The sequence below is a fragment of the Empidonax traillii genome, unplaced genomic scaffold (assembly GCF_003031625.1).
Source record: "Empidonax traillii isolate 1590-97213 ecotype Southwest subspecies unplaced genomic scaffold, ASM303162v1 scaffold498:size1131258, whole genome shotgun sequence".
Classification (NCBI taxonomy): domain Eukaryota; kingdom Metazoa; phylum Chordata; class Aves; order Passeriformes; family Tyrannidae; genus Empidonax; species Empidonax traillii.
This window is the reverse complement of record NW_020955691.1, coordinates 1,057,134-1,072,563: the sequence shown is the minus strand read 5'-3', so window position 1 is coordinate 1,072,563 and position 15,430 is coordinate 1,057,134. Positions and strand designations below refer to the sequence as shown.

Below are 15,430 nucleotides of genomic sequence, written 5' to 3'. Positions count from 1 at the left end.
TACAGAAAGCAGCAGAATGTTTATTCCAGCATTTCTCAAATGCTGGAATAAGCACTTAAAATCAGTTTAAAAACAGATAAAAAAGAAAAGCAATTTCACAACCTACTGCTAAAGCACTGAAGACATAGTTCTAACACAAACAGATGAACAGTGCAGATGTAACATTACAATCACATTTCCACACATGAATAAAGCAGAGGGGGAGAGTCAAAATTGGTATTTAAGGATGGAGATTGTGACCTATTGTGTATAATTAAGCCATTTGAATTAATTCAGCTCCCTTTGTTCTTTTTACAGAAAAGTGGAAAAGCAACAGATAATGGTCCCACATTGAGTAAAGAATTAGGGTATTCCCCCCCCAAAAAATGCTTTGTCTTCATTAAACATAATGAGAAAAAGAGTTGCTCTACATGAAGAACTTCAAGTTGTACAAAGTCAAAGTTTTAAGAACAGATAACTACTCCAAAAAAAACCTCCAGTTATTTGACCAAAATGCTGCTTTTTCCAATTTGCTGTGACAAATACAGTAAGGATGACATACCTTATAAGATGTAATGCACTGGTTATATTAGTCCAACAAAGTATTTCCAATTATTTCCTTATTTCTAAACATAGAATTGGAAAAACAATTTTTTTCCCTCCAAATACTATCTTTTTATATAGCAATAGCAAAATGCAGTGAGGATATTTAAAGTAAAATGGTAAAGAAGGTGTTAAATTGAAGGGAAATTGTATGAAGCAAAAACAGAAGTTGATGTTTCAGTCCATATTTATTTTTTTTTTTTGTATCTTGGAGACAAAGTACCAAACCAGCTTCCACACCGGCCTAGCCTCCTAAAAAGAGCTCAAGGTACCATGAGTCATGCCAGGGCTGCTGGAAAGATCATTAACACCTCTGGGGACACACAGCTTTATGGTCATCAATCCACCACATTCACAGAAGGCAAAGAATTCACTAATTCCAGGTCAAATAAAGCAGAAATAGCCATGTTCAAAATGCAAATTATCTTTGTTTCCTATTTTTCACATAACATTGAATAAAAGGAAGAGGAAAAACACACTGATGCAGTGCAGGAGGGAGAAATACAGTCCCACCACATGGTGGTACCTTTACAGTCCTTCTGTTCCAGAGTCTTGGCTCTGCTTTGGGAATACAACTTTATAACGTTCTATTTCTTATTAAATTTTATTTCCTCTAATAAAAAAATTGAAGTCAACAGTAGCAAAACTTGGTCTTTACCATATCCCTGCTGACCCAATTATCCTTTGAAGAGGTACAATCAGTCACTATGGTTACAAGTGTTAATGCAATGGAAGTTGTTAATATTAGTCAAGGGAAAAAAACCCACAAACTTCATTCTAATCCTCATGAAAGCAAATTAATAAATAAATTATCAGAAGATGAGAGTTTGGAGCACCTTCCATAGGCTGTTCGTCATCAAGCTTCATCCCTGGAAGTTAAGGAAATGCACTTGTTGTCAACCCGTATGTCAAATTATCTAAACATTGTTCTGATACCAACTGATCTTCACCTCTTGGGGTCCTGACCAGACTCCTGGAAAAGCACACGTGGGCACAGCACAGATTTTGGTGTGTGTAAAAATGCACACACACTTCCAAAGTCAAATTATTCTTTAACTATGGAACTTCTCAAAATACACTGACCCAGCAGTAACCTTAAACAGTTATCAACACATTAGATAAAGGGCCAAAATCAAAACAATACAAGTATTCCTCAAAAAGGCCTGGGTAAACATCCTGGGAAAAGCAGCACTCATAATACAGATACTAAAATAATTGTCTTTCAATAACAAAATTGTGTTTGCCATTAAAAATCCCTGTAAAATTTGTGATGCACCTATTCCAATATAAATATAGTAACTCTTAACCAAACACCATTCCCTTACAGGAAGAATTTCCCACTGATATGTCAAATATATGGGATTATATATTACTACACATATTATACAATATATAACTCAGGCTCAATAATTTCTCATTCCACATGTACAGCTAGAACTTTTACACAAACTTTTAGACTAAAGTTATTAAGGTCTAGCTGTACATGTGGAATGAGAAATTATCTAATAACCTTTGTCAAAAAGGTTACTCATTCTCTCCTTTAAATGCAACTCTTCAAGTCCCAAAAATTTTTCCAATATTCCAGTATTATATTTCATTTAACGCATCTTCTCCAACAAAAACTTGCTTTCTCCCACAACAGAATCCATTTATTCTCCTTTCAGGTCTCCTGCTCAGATTTCTTATCATTAAACATAAGGCCAACAACCCACACAGATCTTTGGTCTCTTCACACTGTGAGGTATACACTGCAGTCTAGAGGCAAAAAACCTGTAGAGAAAATTAGCATATACAGGATGCTTCTCCTTCTCATGTTCCCAGCTTGACAGAATATATGAGGCCACCTAAATTTTAAATTATACACCACTTCAATTACAACATCATAGCTTCATCTGAAGCTAGCAATTACGTCTTGTAAAATAAATTAGTACTTCACTTCAAGAAGCTGTAGAGAAGTCCAAACCTCTGAAGTGGGCTTTTGTTAAGTCATTAAATTAAGGCACAGATTTGTCAGCTCTTTTCTCACAAGCTTTGATCAACTCCTTCCATCTTCTCCATGTGCCTCCACACAGAGCTGTTCAACATGCTACAAACAGCATTATACATGAGTCCTGGAGTGTTTGCTGTCACACACAGGGAGCAGCACTTTGCCCTTCAGCTGTTACAGCACCTTCTCAATGGAGGCTTCATTTTCCACCAGACAGGCCTCAAACTCAAGTGTTTTCTTCTAACTGCTTTGCCTGTCAGAAAGAAGCAAAATAATTACTGAAAAACGTTTTACATATATTTTCCTTGTCCTATGTTATAGCCTACTATCAAAGATGCAAACCAGAATTCATTGATTTTTTTAACCATTAGAAGTGAAGAGGTATTTGTAAAGCTCAGAAGCTGTTGGGGTTTTTTCCATTTCAACTGAATGTGGTATTACTCTGTATTAGGCATAAAAAGAGAGCAGAATAGTGTGTGTAGCACAATTAAACTGATTAAGCACAATAATTACCAGATAATTAACAAGATAGCCTAGAAAGAAAAAACATAAGAAAACCACATATTCTTTTACTACTACACTAAGCCTGCTAAATTCTGAGATAACAACTCCTTTCTTAGAGAAATCCCCCCTACCCCTCCCTTTTAAAACTAATTCTTCTGGGAAATCATTCCCAAACTGAGGGGATTTATTCTACATTTTCTATTCTATTACCTGTTGAATCAAACAAAAATTTCATTTCCCACTTCAGAAGTTTCATTTAGTGCATATCAACAACAGGAAAACACTTTAAATGGCTTTAACCCGGAGACTAATGAAGGATAAAACACTTCCTCAGATATGTTAATAGTAGATTACATTCCACTATAAACATGACAAAAAGGCACAATCCAATATATGAGAAACATGCTTAGTTGTTTTCCTGTAAAAGCACAGGAATGTTACTGAATGTATTGTGGCTGATTATTTCAGACCGCCTTTCTGAAATCTGTTTTCCTTTAAAGAAACAGAATCATATTCATTTATACATAATGTAAGACCTACAGATGAATGTTGTTGAGCCTTTTCATCCTTAAAGAGCCAAGGAATAAACTTTATTTCCACTGAATGCAGGAGAAGGATGGCTTTAAAAACTTCATGCACATATTTGTTAATTCACAGTCTGACCAAGATGCAGATCAGCCACAGTTCACATAAGACAAAGGGGAAAATAATGCAAAGGTATAATAATTTAAAAAATAATAATAATTACTCTGCCTCTTCATTTTTAAGCACTTGGTATCTGGGACTCTGGAGGTCTTCAGTGCTCTCAGCAATTGGCTTATTTAGTGTTTCTGGCAGAAGCAGAGTCAGGAATCCCGCAGACAGTCCAGTGATTCCGAACACCACAAACGGCACAGAAGGACTGAGAGATTTCTGGAATTAAAAACCCATAGAAAAAAAACAGCATTCTTGCCTGCTCTCAAAAAGCACAAACTGCAGTCAAGACCAAAAGACTACAACTTGTCACTCTGGCAGTTTGTGCAATTATCCATATTCTGGTGGAGCAGAGAAACCCAATAAATGCCATTTCACAGACACGGCTTCATATGCAAGCTTTGTTTACATGTCTAAGAGCACTCAGATACTGAGCGAGCTTTAGCAGTACCAAATGCATTACATGACAACCATTTCACTAACAGATGAAACAGTGACAGAACACAGAACATTAGATTATTTCCAAAAACAGTAAAATACTAGGTATTTTTAAGCATTGTTCACTCATTATTGAAATCAGGTGAACGCTATTTAATTTTTCATAAAACCAATATTTCTTCTAAGGAACACAGGTGGACACGATACCAAAATCAGTAAAGTGCTTTTGAGAGAATTTAAATAAATCTTGAGTTACATAAAAAAGTTGAAAATAATCTTACCATAGATGGCACAAATGGAGCCAAAATGCCCCCAAATCTGCAAGACATGGAGCAGACACCCAAGCCAGCATTTCTGTTTTGAACAAAGGATGCAAGATATGTACTTTCAGAATACACAACTGAATCATGCACGAACACATGGTGGCAGTGTCCAAGCCAACTTACATATATATTTTTTTTAAAAAGTTATCGGTAAACTTGAATTTAAATAAAGTTTTTAAAGACCTCCAGTGGTTACTCCGAAGACTTTCCTCAATGGGGTGCAGGTAAGGTAAAATCACACCTAACACTCACAAAACCATCCTGTTGTGCAATCAATCCTTCAAACAATCAACAAAGAGAGAGGTTTTCCCACCTGTCCCCTAGGGCAATTTAACTGGGAATCCCTGAAGGGGGAATGATTTCAAAATGTGGCAGATCTTCAGAGAGAAGATGCTGAATGTTATCTCCAGCTCAGGCTGGAGCAGCCTCAGGCAGCAGCCTCTCATCTGCCACCTCAGGGTGCACAGATGAAAAGTCAGTGTTTAGCTCCAAACAGAAAATAATTCTGCCAGTGAGAAGCTTGAAAACATCTGGCCAGATGTCAGTACAGGGGCCACTGAATTCTGCGCTCCCTTCAATTTTCAGACAAGTTTAAAATAATCTCATCCAGACTATGATAATCATGGCTTAGAACAGCAGGATCCTCTTCAAAAAAAGTTTAAAAGTCTTCAGAGTCATTTCCTGACAAATTGCAAGAAAACTTACATCTCTGTATCATTCCCAAATACAGGATTTAACAGCCCTTCAGAGATGGGTGTTGGCACCAGCCATCAGTGAGATGGTAACAACAAGGTCATAGCGGCTCAAGTTCTCTCTGCATCTCTTGGTTGCTTCCTCTCATTCACCATCATCCTCAGTCTCCTGCTGAGCTGTTCCTGCTCACCCTTTTCCTTCTCCAAAGACAGGAAGGCAGTGATAGGATTACGGATGACGAGCAGGGTGGTGACACGGGTCACTGGTATCCCAACATCACCCACCTGCATGGCCCTTCCTAATGGCCCTTCGCCAGGTGAAGGGAAAAAGGTGGAAGGAGCTGATGAGAGGCCAGTGACTTTGGAGTACAATAAACAGAAAAAGCAACCTTTTCTCTCATCAGGTCCTCTTGGGAAAAGGAAAATAGCAACTCATGTTCCCTCACTTTTATACCACAATAACCCACACCCTACAAGACAAGGCCAAGCACCTCTCTTGTCAACAAAATCCCTGCATGATGGGACACATCAGTCTGTGTGTGAACCATCCCTTTGGAAGCATCCCTCCCACAGACCCCAAGCCTGTCCATACCCAGAGGTTTGCAGGCTTCTTAATTTTCTGCTGAGATGGAATTTGCTAAAACGTGATCCTGAATGCAAATTGTATCATTTCCATTCCAATGTAAAATGAAAGTAGTTATTAAAAGACCTTAGGATAGGTTCCCCACTGTGAAAATAATCAAATAGCTTAATAACTACTGAAAATAAGAAAAAAAAAAAGCTATCCTAGGCAGTCCAATGGCCCCACTCTGATTTCACCCAAGATATACAAGGATGTCATCATTTTGCAACCACTTTCACATGAAAAAAAACCCCCATGAGTTTTTACATCTATATTACTGGAGCTATGATTACAATTTGTTCCCAAAGATAAAGTTCCCCTTTGTCCAAAATGCAACAGCAGTGAAATATTCTATTTTAAACTTTTTTTTATTATTCCCCAGGAGGTATTTTAAGGGCACATCAAAAAGGAAAAAAGCCCCAAGCCCGAAGACTGCCCCAGCCTGCAGCACTGCCCTATTTGTACCATGAGGTGTATTTGTCACTGCTGCACGTACCAGTTAACCCAAAATAGAGGCCTAGCAGTCCTCATACTTAAAGGAGTAAGTTTAAATACAGAGCAGTAACACTGAAGACATTTTCCTGCAAAACATCCAACTGAAAAAAAAAAAAAAAGGCAAACAAATAGTTTCTCCCACCTTCCCTGCCTTTGAATCATCCCAGGGCTGATGCCAGGAGCACTACCAAGCTTTGCAGAGACCACCAGATGGTGCTGATGTTTTGCTCTAAATTTAACATCACTTCTCTTGCAGAAACTGCAATATTTGCAATTAAAAGTGTCAGACATATGAAATGTTTTTAAATGTATAAATTTTCACGTCAGGAATGTTCATATGGTTTAATGTGTCAGTTTGTCACATTATTAAACATGACTGGTCTAATAAAAGTTGCTATTTTTTTTTAACTGTGTTTCTCCTTGCATTTTCTCCACCGGTGGTCTGTGAATTTGACATACAAAGTACTTTTTTTGCCAGAACATTAGTCCAGATTCTCAAATAAAGCAGCACTTGATTTTTTTTTTTTTAATATTGCTAATGACAAATACTTAGGTTCATACACACGGAGATGCTGCTGTAATTCCTGCTAGGTATGAGCTGCCACACACTTGGCACCAAACATCAACAGGACTTAAGGAGACACTGTAGCACGAAAACACAGCAAAACAAGCAGAAGCTGACAAATTAAAAACATTTTCAGATTTAATTTTCTTGATTCTTAACTCCTGAAAAGTGGAGGGGACAGGGAAACAAACAAACAAGAATCGAACATGCTCAAAAAAAAGAAAAAAAAAAGAGAAAAACAAAGAAGGGCTGAAGTTTGGATGGGGAGAATGCAAACAACCCCCCACATCCAACTGCAGTCAGCATGCTTGGGACTTGCACATTCAACCTAAACCTGTGCCAAGAACCACAAGCTCAGTATCTTCAGTCACTCCACTTCCATCCTCATCAGTGGTACTGCCCAAGCTGCATCCACAGTCCAGCTTTTATGCCTCCCTAACATGGTAATTTATGAACCTCGGTTTGTTTTTTCATTTCCCCTCAACGCTGTGGATAAAAGTGATTTGTGTCATCATCCTAACTAACTACAGCCACATCTACCAGCTGGGACACCTGCCTACTCCACATCAGCTTTCAACTTTCCTGCTCTCTCTAAACTGGGCCCAGGTTTTTGAGTACATTTGCAGTTGCCGTTCTTAATCAACTCATGCAATTCGGCTCCAAGTCTTACCACGTACTTAGAGCACATCCAGAAAATCACACAGGGCCAACATGGGGTGAGAAGAGCAACACTGTGTATTATGTTTTCCTATCTCAGATTTATCTTGGGACAACAGGAGAGTAACTGCACAGAGAGTTGGTAAGAACTATGAAAAATAAATTTGGGGGTTTAGCTTTACACCATTAATTAAATGGTGGAGAGCAAATGACTGTCATATAGATACTATTAAAATGGGCTGCATTATAAATACTTAATTAAATAACAAAGATATAGAAAAGCACTTGTTTTCCAGCAGGCAAACAAAGTCATATGGGAGATGTAAGTACTCAGAAGAGCTGTAAGGAGTCCTTACTGCACAGTCTGCATTTATTATTAAGTTAGCACATACTTCCATTACATTGTTGTGTTTGGGTTTGCACCCTGTAATTGTACTCCCAAAAATCCACAGTAGAAATGATAAACATGTCACCAAGCACTGCAGCACAAGAAGCTGGTTTTCACGGTTTTGTTCTGGATTCAGACCTAGAGCAAGTTTCCCCAAACAGCCTGGAGAAGTGCATTGGTGCAAAACATGTGACCGCTTGGAGAAGCCCTTCCCAGCCCTGGCAAGCTGCCTTACTTACAGAAACAACTCACGTTGTTATTTCAGGTAAAAATAATTACAGATAAATACTAAAGCACACCAGCAAACCCGAGAATGGAAAACAATTTCATTTACCCAGAAGCTCTGTCAAATTACCTCAGTACTGTTGGGTACAGCTCAGATGTATAAATATACAGGATGTTGAAAGCAGCACTGACCATCATTTTTCCACATAGAGCTAACATCGTGGGACCCAGGAGGAGACCTTTCAGGAAAGAGAAGACAAGATGCAAGCATGAACAGTCTCTTTTCTTATTCTTTTTTACACAAATATCTAGTCCTCGTTTGGAAACTGTCACAAAAAACAATGTTTAACCCGTACATTTCTCAACTACAAGCACAAAAGCAGTATCTCAGCTCCTCCCAACCAAGCTGGTTTCCTAAGGTAGCTTAAGAAAATTGTATTTAGGACAAAGGAAATCAGACCCTTTTTGTTTGTTTGTTTAGAAACTGTTGAACTATCACTTGTCTAAAGGAAGGGCTGCTGCTGCCAGCTCTGCAGTCAGAACATCTTCCCAGGTAACTGTGTCCTTTGATAAGCACAGACCCTCCTTGACTAATTTATTAGATTAAAACCATGAAACTTGATTCACCTCAACGGTTTATTTGCTCCCCAAGGGCGCCCTGCTGGGACTTAAAATTGTGACAGCTCTGTAATTGGAAAGAACAAATGCTAATGCAGCCTAGTTTACTGAGAAACAGAGTTTAAGTGGCTAAACTGAAATGTGCATCTTTTAGAGTCCAAAGGAAACTTGGCTTTCATTAATGTGATTTTGGTTATGGTTATGTTTGCATTGTGTGTTTTAATAAAAAGAGAATTTAATATTTTCTTTAGCATGAAAGAAGAACAAATGTTCTGATTAGCTGTATTTCAGGTTACCTTCCTTAGCACTGAGTTTAGCATTTTTGATTTGGATCAAATGATGTTTATTAAGTCATGGGAAACACTGATTTCTTCTCAATTGCTTTTCTTTTGTTTTGACCATGAGTATTTTCAGTATAATCCATCTGAGCCAGTCAGATTCTATTTCAACTGATGAAGAAATTCATCTGTATGTAAACTGAAATCTAGAAACTTGATTTAATTTTTTTAAGTCCGATGCATTTTTGCACTTACTTCTGTAATTCATGCAAAACAGATGCAACATTTTCACCCAAGTTCTCCTTTTACTTAGGAAGAACTGGAATATTACACACAGTTGCCAGATGGAAAGGTGTGAAGCTGGTCCTCCTGGTGCCACTATGTAGATTCACCCTCTGTCACTTGCCCTCATGAGTAAAAGTTCACTTGAGCATGATTTTGGAAACTAAAGGGGTCTATAAACTTGCTTCAGACAAAAGTACCCACCAGGAAAGGGTTGTTCTCAACACAAAATACCCAACATTAACAAGAGCTGAGGTAAAATCAATTTAAAGAACTGCAAATTCTCTGTCCTGCTGCAGTGGAAAGCATATCGAGCAAAGCCACAAAAAGGTACTATGCCTTGAGCACAAACAGATAAATCTCAATGAAAGCTAAAATCCAGTTACCCCTAGACTGGGAGTCTCCTTTGCTTGCTGCAGGATAAAGCAGACACAAAATGCAGATGTCTTTCTGTTTACAGCTTTCGAAAGAAAATAGTATTACAGCTCCATTGCCCCTCCACTGCCACGCTCCCTCACCATCTTCCAGTCTGATACACAAACTAATGGATGAATTTTAAGTGATAAGGAAAGAGGGAGCTGAGGGATATATCAGTCTTAACCACTGGCAGAATTTTAGTCTCCAATTCAGTACACATCTTTAATATCAGAAATGCTCTTGGCTTATTACACAGGGGAAATTACTCGGATCAGATTCTCATTCACAAGTTAGCAGAGTTCTTTAGAATCAAGCAAAGGTTACAAACATGAGAGCCAAGTGCCCAACATCTCATTAAAATCTTAAGTCCCTTGTAATAAAATCAAGGACTTTATCAATCACTCAGAAGAACAGAGACTTAGACAAATGTAATAGTACTGGGAGAGTCAGACTGGAGCTGCAGCAATCCCTGTTTCATCCACAGTGACTCATCCTCATCATGCTTGGAACCAAAGTTGTTTCTTCTGAACTGACACAGATTACTCTGGGCCAAGAGCCAGCTTTACCCTCACCACAGTGTCAAGTCAGATGTTCTAATGGCATTAAAGACAAATCTTCCTGTAAATAAGGAACTCTTCAGGAATTATTATCCTCTCCCAATGAGCCCCTACTGCTTTTCTATCATTTTGTGTTAAAATTTATAAAATGAAGCACAAAGAGTAAACCTGTTAGAATAAAGGAAGACACTGTCTCAATAAAAGGGGCAACAAAACATCTGAGGACTTGAATTAATACAAGCTGGCATATTAGATTATGAGACATTTTCACTTTGTCTGCTTTTCTTCCTGAGCCTTTTCTCAGATCAATTAGAACTGGATGCCAGACAGCATTTATATCTGTTAAGGATAAACAGCCTATGGAAGACCACCTTGGGATCACATGGCTGGTGCTTTTAAGTCAGAACACTGTTTAGGTTGAAGCATTTCTACTGAAGGGATGTTAAGAAAAGCACAAGCAGAGAGCAGCCACTTCTACTTGTTAGTGTCACACAGACCTAAGTGTTTTCAGTAGCTAAAATAAAAACTAGCACAGAAAAAAACGTACTTGAAATGGAAATAAAAAAGACAAAACCCAACATTTTGTGAATGCCACTGACAATGTATGAAAAAAACACATCTTTTGAGAAGAGAAATATATTTGATGACACACCACTGTTACCAGGAACTGTCCTCACAAGTGCATAACACAGCAATACCCAGCTGAGTCTGACAAAGGCAGCAAGCTCCTTGCCATCCCTATGGCTTCCATTCTGCAATTCTGACTTCCTTTTCTAATTCTCAAGTACAAAAGTGTTTCTTTTAAGCTTTTTCACAGCTTGGGTGTTTTTTAATGATAAATCGAACTTCTAATTCTGGAAAATGTCAGGTTTTTTATTTCTATAAATATCACGTGCCACCAAAACCAGTGTAAAATTAAGCTTGGCATCTCACACTGCCAGGATCCAAACTAGGATTACACTGCACAGTGGTCTGGCTATGAAATCCAGTACTTTAGGGTGAACTGTTTAACAGTGATCAATGAATGCAGGGTCAGTATGTGAGACAGAATGGGACAGCTTGGGCTGGCCTTCAAAGAGCCAATGGCTTACAGTCAGTCAGACTTAGGCAATTAACACAGTCAAATTATGCCTGCAAGCACTTAAAAGGAATATAGACAAGCCCCTGGCTCCCTCACCAGCCTCGAAAAGAGAAGAGAGGGGTGTAAATGGACAGGTCATTAGGCCCTCCTACACTGGGTCACACAGTGTCCATGAAGCTGTTTTGTCAGCTTTTATCCAAACTTCTGCTTAGCCAGCAGCACACACTTACCAGCATTTGTTGGTAAAAACATGGAAAACACACAGGCAAGTCCTGCAAATGTCAGAAAACACGTCATAGTTTTACGTCTTCCAGACCTGGAAGGGAAAGAGCACCCGGGTAAAGATGGAACTAAGGCCCTGCAGTCTTTTTTAGTTTGTCTATAAATTACCAGAGTACTGAATTACACAGCAGCATAAGTAACAGTTCTAAATCTCTTGGGCCTTGGTCAGTGCTTCAAATTTGGTGGATTTTTGCCACTGACCTCAGTGAGACCAAAGTATCATTACAAAGACACTGATCATGAGGGTTACATGAAACCCTGAGGAGCCCTGGGTTGTCAGACTTTTTGGGCTTTGGGAAAAAGCACCCACACAAAGCATGGCCTCCAAACACACTGAAAAGTATGAAAATACACAGACATGGATCATCCATGCCTTTCTGAAAATTCATCAGCTCTCACTTCAAAGTTCTCTTAGAAAAGATTAAGTAACAATGAACAACACTGAAAACTGCTTTCAACTGCAGCTGGGCACTACAAACCCATGTTATTCTTAAAAAAAATATGTAAGAGAGATATATAACCTATAGATACTTAAATAACTAGGCTATTCACTTCTTTCCATAAAGACCAAACTTTTTTAATAACATTAATCACTGAAGAGCTTATCTCTGGAGTAATGTGAGATCTGAACAAAACTAAAGAAGTAAAGATGTAGAAAACCAGTCTCATTTCTATATCAAGCACAGAAACTCCTACAGCAGAGTAAATCCTCAAAGAACCACCACTGGTTAAAAAGACAGTGAAGTATGTGACCGAGAAAAATGTTAATATTTTTCTAGGATTTCTACAAATATATGCAGAGAACCAGGAAATAAGTTTTTCTTACCAGGATTTCTCAATAAAAAACATGCAGAGAGGAAATGCTGGAACTTCTACAAGACCAGAAAGAGCCACGTTTAAATACAGATTTCCTCTTAATTCACCAGCATTTAAAGTTAGTCCATAGTACACAAAGCTGCAGACATACCTAAAAGCAACCAGAAAAGTTGTATTATTAACAGAACTAGTCTTTAGGGCTAAGAAAGCATTTAAAAGGTAAATTATGCCTAGTTATGGATTAGCTACATTGAGGTACATGGTAGGAAGAGAACTCTCCCTTCAGATGTTTCTGGGAAGGTTTCTCCTTAGCAGATGCTCCTCCCACATCCTGCACGTCTCTGCTTACCACACACATCAAACTACTGATTTTTCTCATTCACATCCAGCCAGTCATCTCAGATGAACTGAACTTTAAAAGGGAAACCTGTCCTTGGAATTTTGGAAGAGCTGCCCCTGCAACAGTTTTTTAGCTCAAGTCAAAGAGGAAGAGCTTCTGCTGTAACAACCAACCCAGCACCCTCCCTGCCCAGAGGTTCTCTCTGCACTGCCAGTAACTGCTCACAGATTATGTCATGTCCTCCTGCAGGATCATTTTTTTTCCTTCCCAAGTTGTACCACTTTTCAAGACAGCACCTAATATAAATCTGTGCAACCTGTCTTTTTGCTCACAATTTTCCTCCACTCAACCTATGAAATGTAATTTTGGCCTCTTTACGCTTCTTCTTAATCCAGACCTCTGTGGCTGCCTGATCCGTGCAGCCCTTTTCTTCCCAAGACTGGTGCAAACACACATCCTCTCAGTAATTTCTGCTTCAGCTTCTCATTTCACTCTATCTAAATATTATGTTCTTACTGGATTATTTCTTAGTAGGTTTTGAAGCAGTTTCTAAGTAACACACTGAGAATAAAACACAACAGCAACAATAACGAAACACCAGCCTTGCAACACAGGATTATCACTTCACAGGATTATTGTCTATCATCAACTGACATTTATGACACACTGATGTGCTTTTCAAGGACAACAGTTTTAGAGAACAGGATGAAAATGTTCATTACTTCATGTCTGATTCACCCCCAACACCTCAGCACGCTGCTGTTACCCACCAGATGTACATCAGAAGGATGGTTCGCCACCGAAGGACCGGCTGTTGCACCAAGTTCAGGATTCCAGATGACGACTCAGCCTTCCTCAGAGTTCCTGCACTGGGTTTCAATTTAAGATTTAATCTCTCTTTTCCATTACCAAGGGCAATATATTGCAACACATATTCAGCTTCTGCTGTTTTCCCTTGGGCGTAGAGCCACCGTGGAGATTCCGGGAGCATGCTAACAGGAGGGAGCAGAAAAGCAACAAGGACAACTTCATTCGCTGCTCTAAAGTTAATCTCATCGTTTTGCAAATCAATACTTGTTAAAAAATACCAATACAAAATTCAAAGGAACACAATCTCGTTGCACTGTTCTGCATATTCAGTTCCAGGCAGCCTGGTGGTAATACAGTTAAACCTTACAGATAGATAACTTTGAGATGCCCCACAAAGCACTCAGTGAGTGTTTACATCTAAAGAGTTTACATCTAAATCTTGACTGTTGCTGAACTGACTTCTTAGGCAATGCTATGACAGCATGGTCAAGGAAGCATCTCAGGCCTCGTTATCTGAACATCCTGGACAAAACCTGGTTTTCACAAAGCTTATTTCAAGCTTCTCCACTACGGGAATGGCTCCAAGTTGCAGCAAAGAGAAAAGGAAAGAAACCTTACTGAGGAATTAACTGTCAGGCTCCAGTACCAGCTCATCACTGCTCATATAAGTTTTATATCTCTTATTCCCACGCATAATCAGAATATCCTGGCTCTCCACAGCTTCAGTTCATAATTCCAGCTTTTCTTTTTCCTCTGTGGCAGCTTTTATATGAGCCATAAAATCAGGAAGGGAATATTTTTAACTGAACATTTATTTTCTCTGGTACTCTTAACAGATATATACATCCTACAACCAAACTAAACTTTCATTACTTCAGAGGATCCCAGTATGGAGTTCGCTTTTTGCTTTTTGGGGGATTTTTTGTTTGGTTTTACGCCGGAGTACGGAATGAGGGAAAACCCGGACTGGATTTCTACCGGAGCACGGAATGAATTAAAAAAAAAAAAAAAAAAAAGGACTTGATGATCTCAGAGGTCCTTTCCAACACGGCTGATTCTATGATTCTATTTTTAGTTTTTGGGGAAGTAATTCTACTGCATCAGAAACAGAACACTACAGAGGAAAATGCACCATGCAGAACTTCCTTCCACTGCCTGCAGTTCTTTTTCCTTGACTACAGGAAGAGAGGTGGGGTTTTTTAACTGTATTCCTTAACAGAACTTCTTTTAAGAGCAGATCTATCTAAAAAATAATGGAAATCAGAAGAGCTTTTTCCCATCTGTGCCATGTGCTAGACGTTCCTTGTATTAATGTGCAGGTAACCTACTACACTCCTTTATTTCTTCTAGAGCTTTAACTAGTGACCGGGAGTATACAGGGTGATTACTTGATATGCTGAGAGAACATTTTCTAAGAAGACAGCCCAGACAAAGCTAGCACCTAATTCCTTAAATACTGATGCATTTTATAATCATTATTTTGATCACACCAGTGTGGGAATTCTAAATAGGAGCACCCAAGCACAGCAGAGCTAGGAATAGACACAAGGAACCTCAAAAGCAAGCAGATACACAGCACATCACGCTAAAAAGGCAATTCCTAGTGCTCTCACTTAGTTGCCTTTGCACGCATGTGTCTCAGTGGAGAGGAACTCTACATTCGCATCCCAAGCTCTGAAGCCCTGCCTTGGCAGAAGGCAGCGTTCCCGTCCCTGGCAGATGCTCCAGCTCACAGCCTCTGGCAGGCCTTCCCTTCCCTTCCCTTCCCTTCCCTTCCC

The 15,430-nt window shown here is 39.0% G+C and overlaps 1 protein-coding gene across 3 annotated transcripts in view; it reads right to left on the bottom strand.

The window, feature by feature from the left end:
- Positions 1 to 2,088: 2,088 nt before the first annotated feature.
- LOC114063900 (solute carrier family 22 member 15-like) overlaps positions 2,089 to 15,430 on the bottom strand; it is a 22,146-nt gene continuing 8,804 nt past the window's right edge. For 2 of the 3 annotated variants that reach the window (XM_027896472.1, XM_027896470.1), the window contains exons 6-12: positions 13,613 to 13,834; positions 12,513 to 12,653; positions 11,635 to 11,720; positions 8,302 to 8,410; positions 4,486 to 4,558; positions 3,822 to 3,985; positions 2,089 to 2,822 (exon numbers count right to left, since the gene is read on the bottom strand). In XM_027896472.1, the coding sequence (XP_027752273.1) occupies positions 2,810 to 2,822; positions 3,822 to 3,985; positions 4,486 to 4,558; positions 8,302 to 8,410; positions 11,635 to 11,720; positions 12,513 to 12,653; positions 13,613 to 13,834 (808 nt within the window). In that variant the 3' untranslated portion in view covers positions 2,089 to 2,809. The remainder of the gene's footprint in view (positions 2,823 to 3,821; positions 3,986 to 4,485; positions 4,559 to 8,301; positions 8,411 to 11,634; positions 11,721 to 12,512; positions 12,654 to 13,612; positions 13,835 to 15,430) is intronic. The other variant, XM_027896471.1, reaches the window with a different exon arrangement.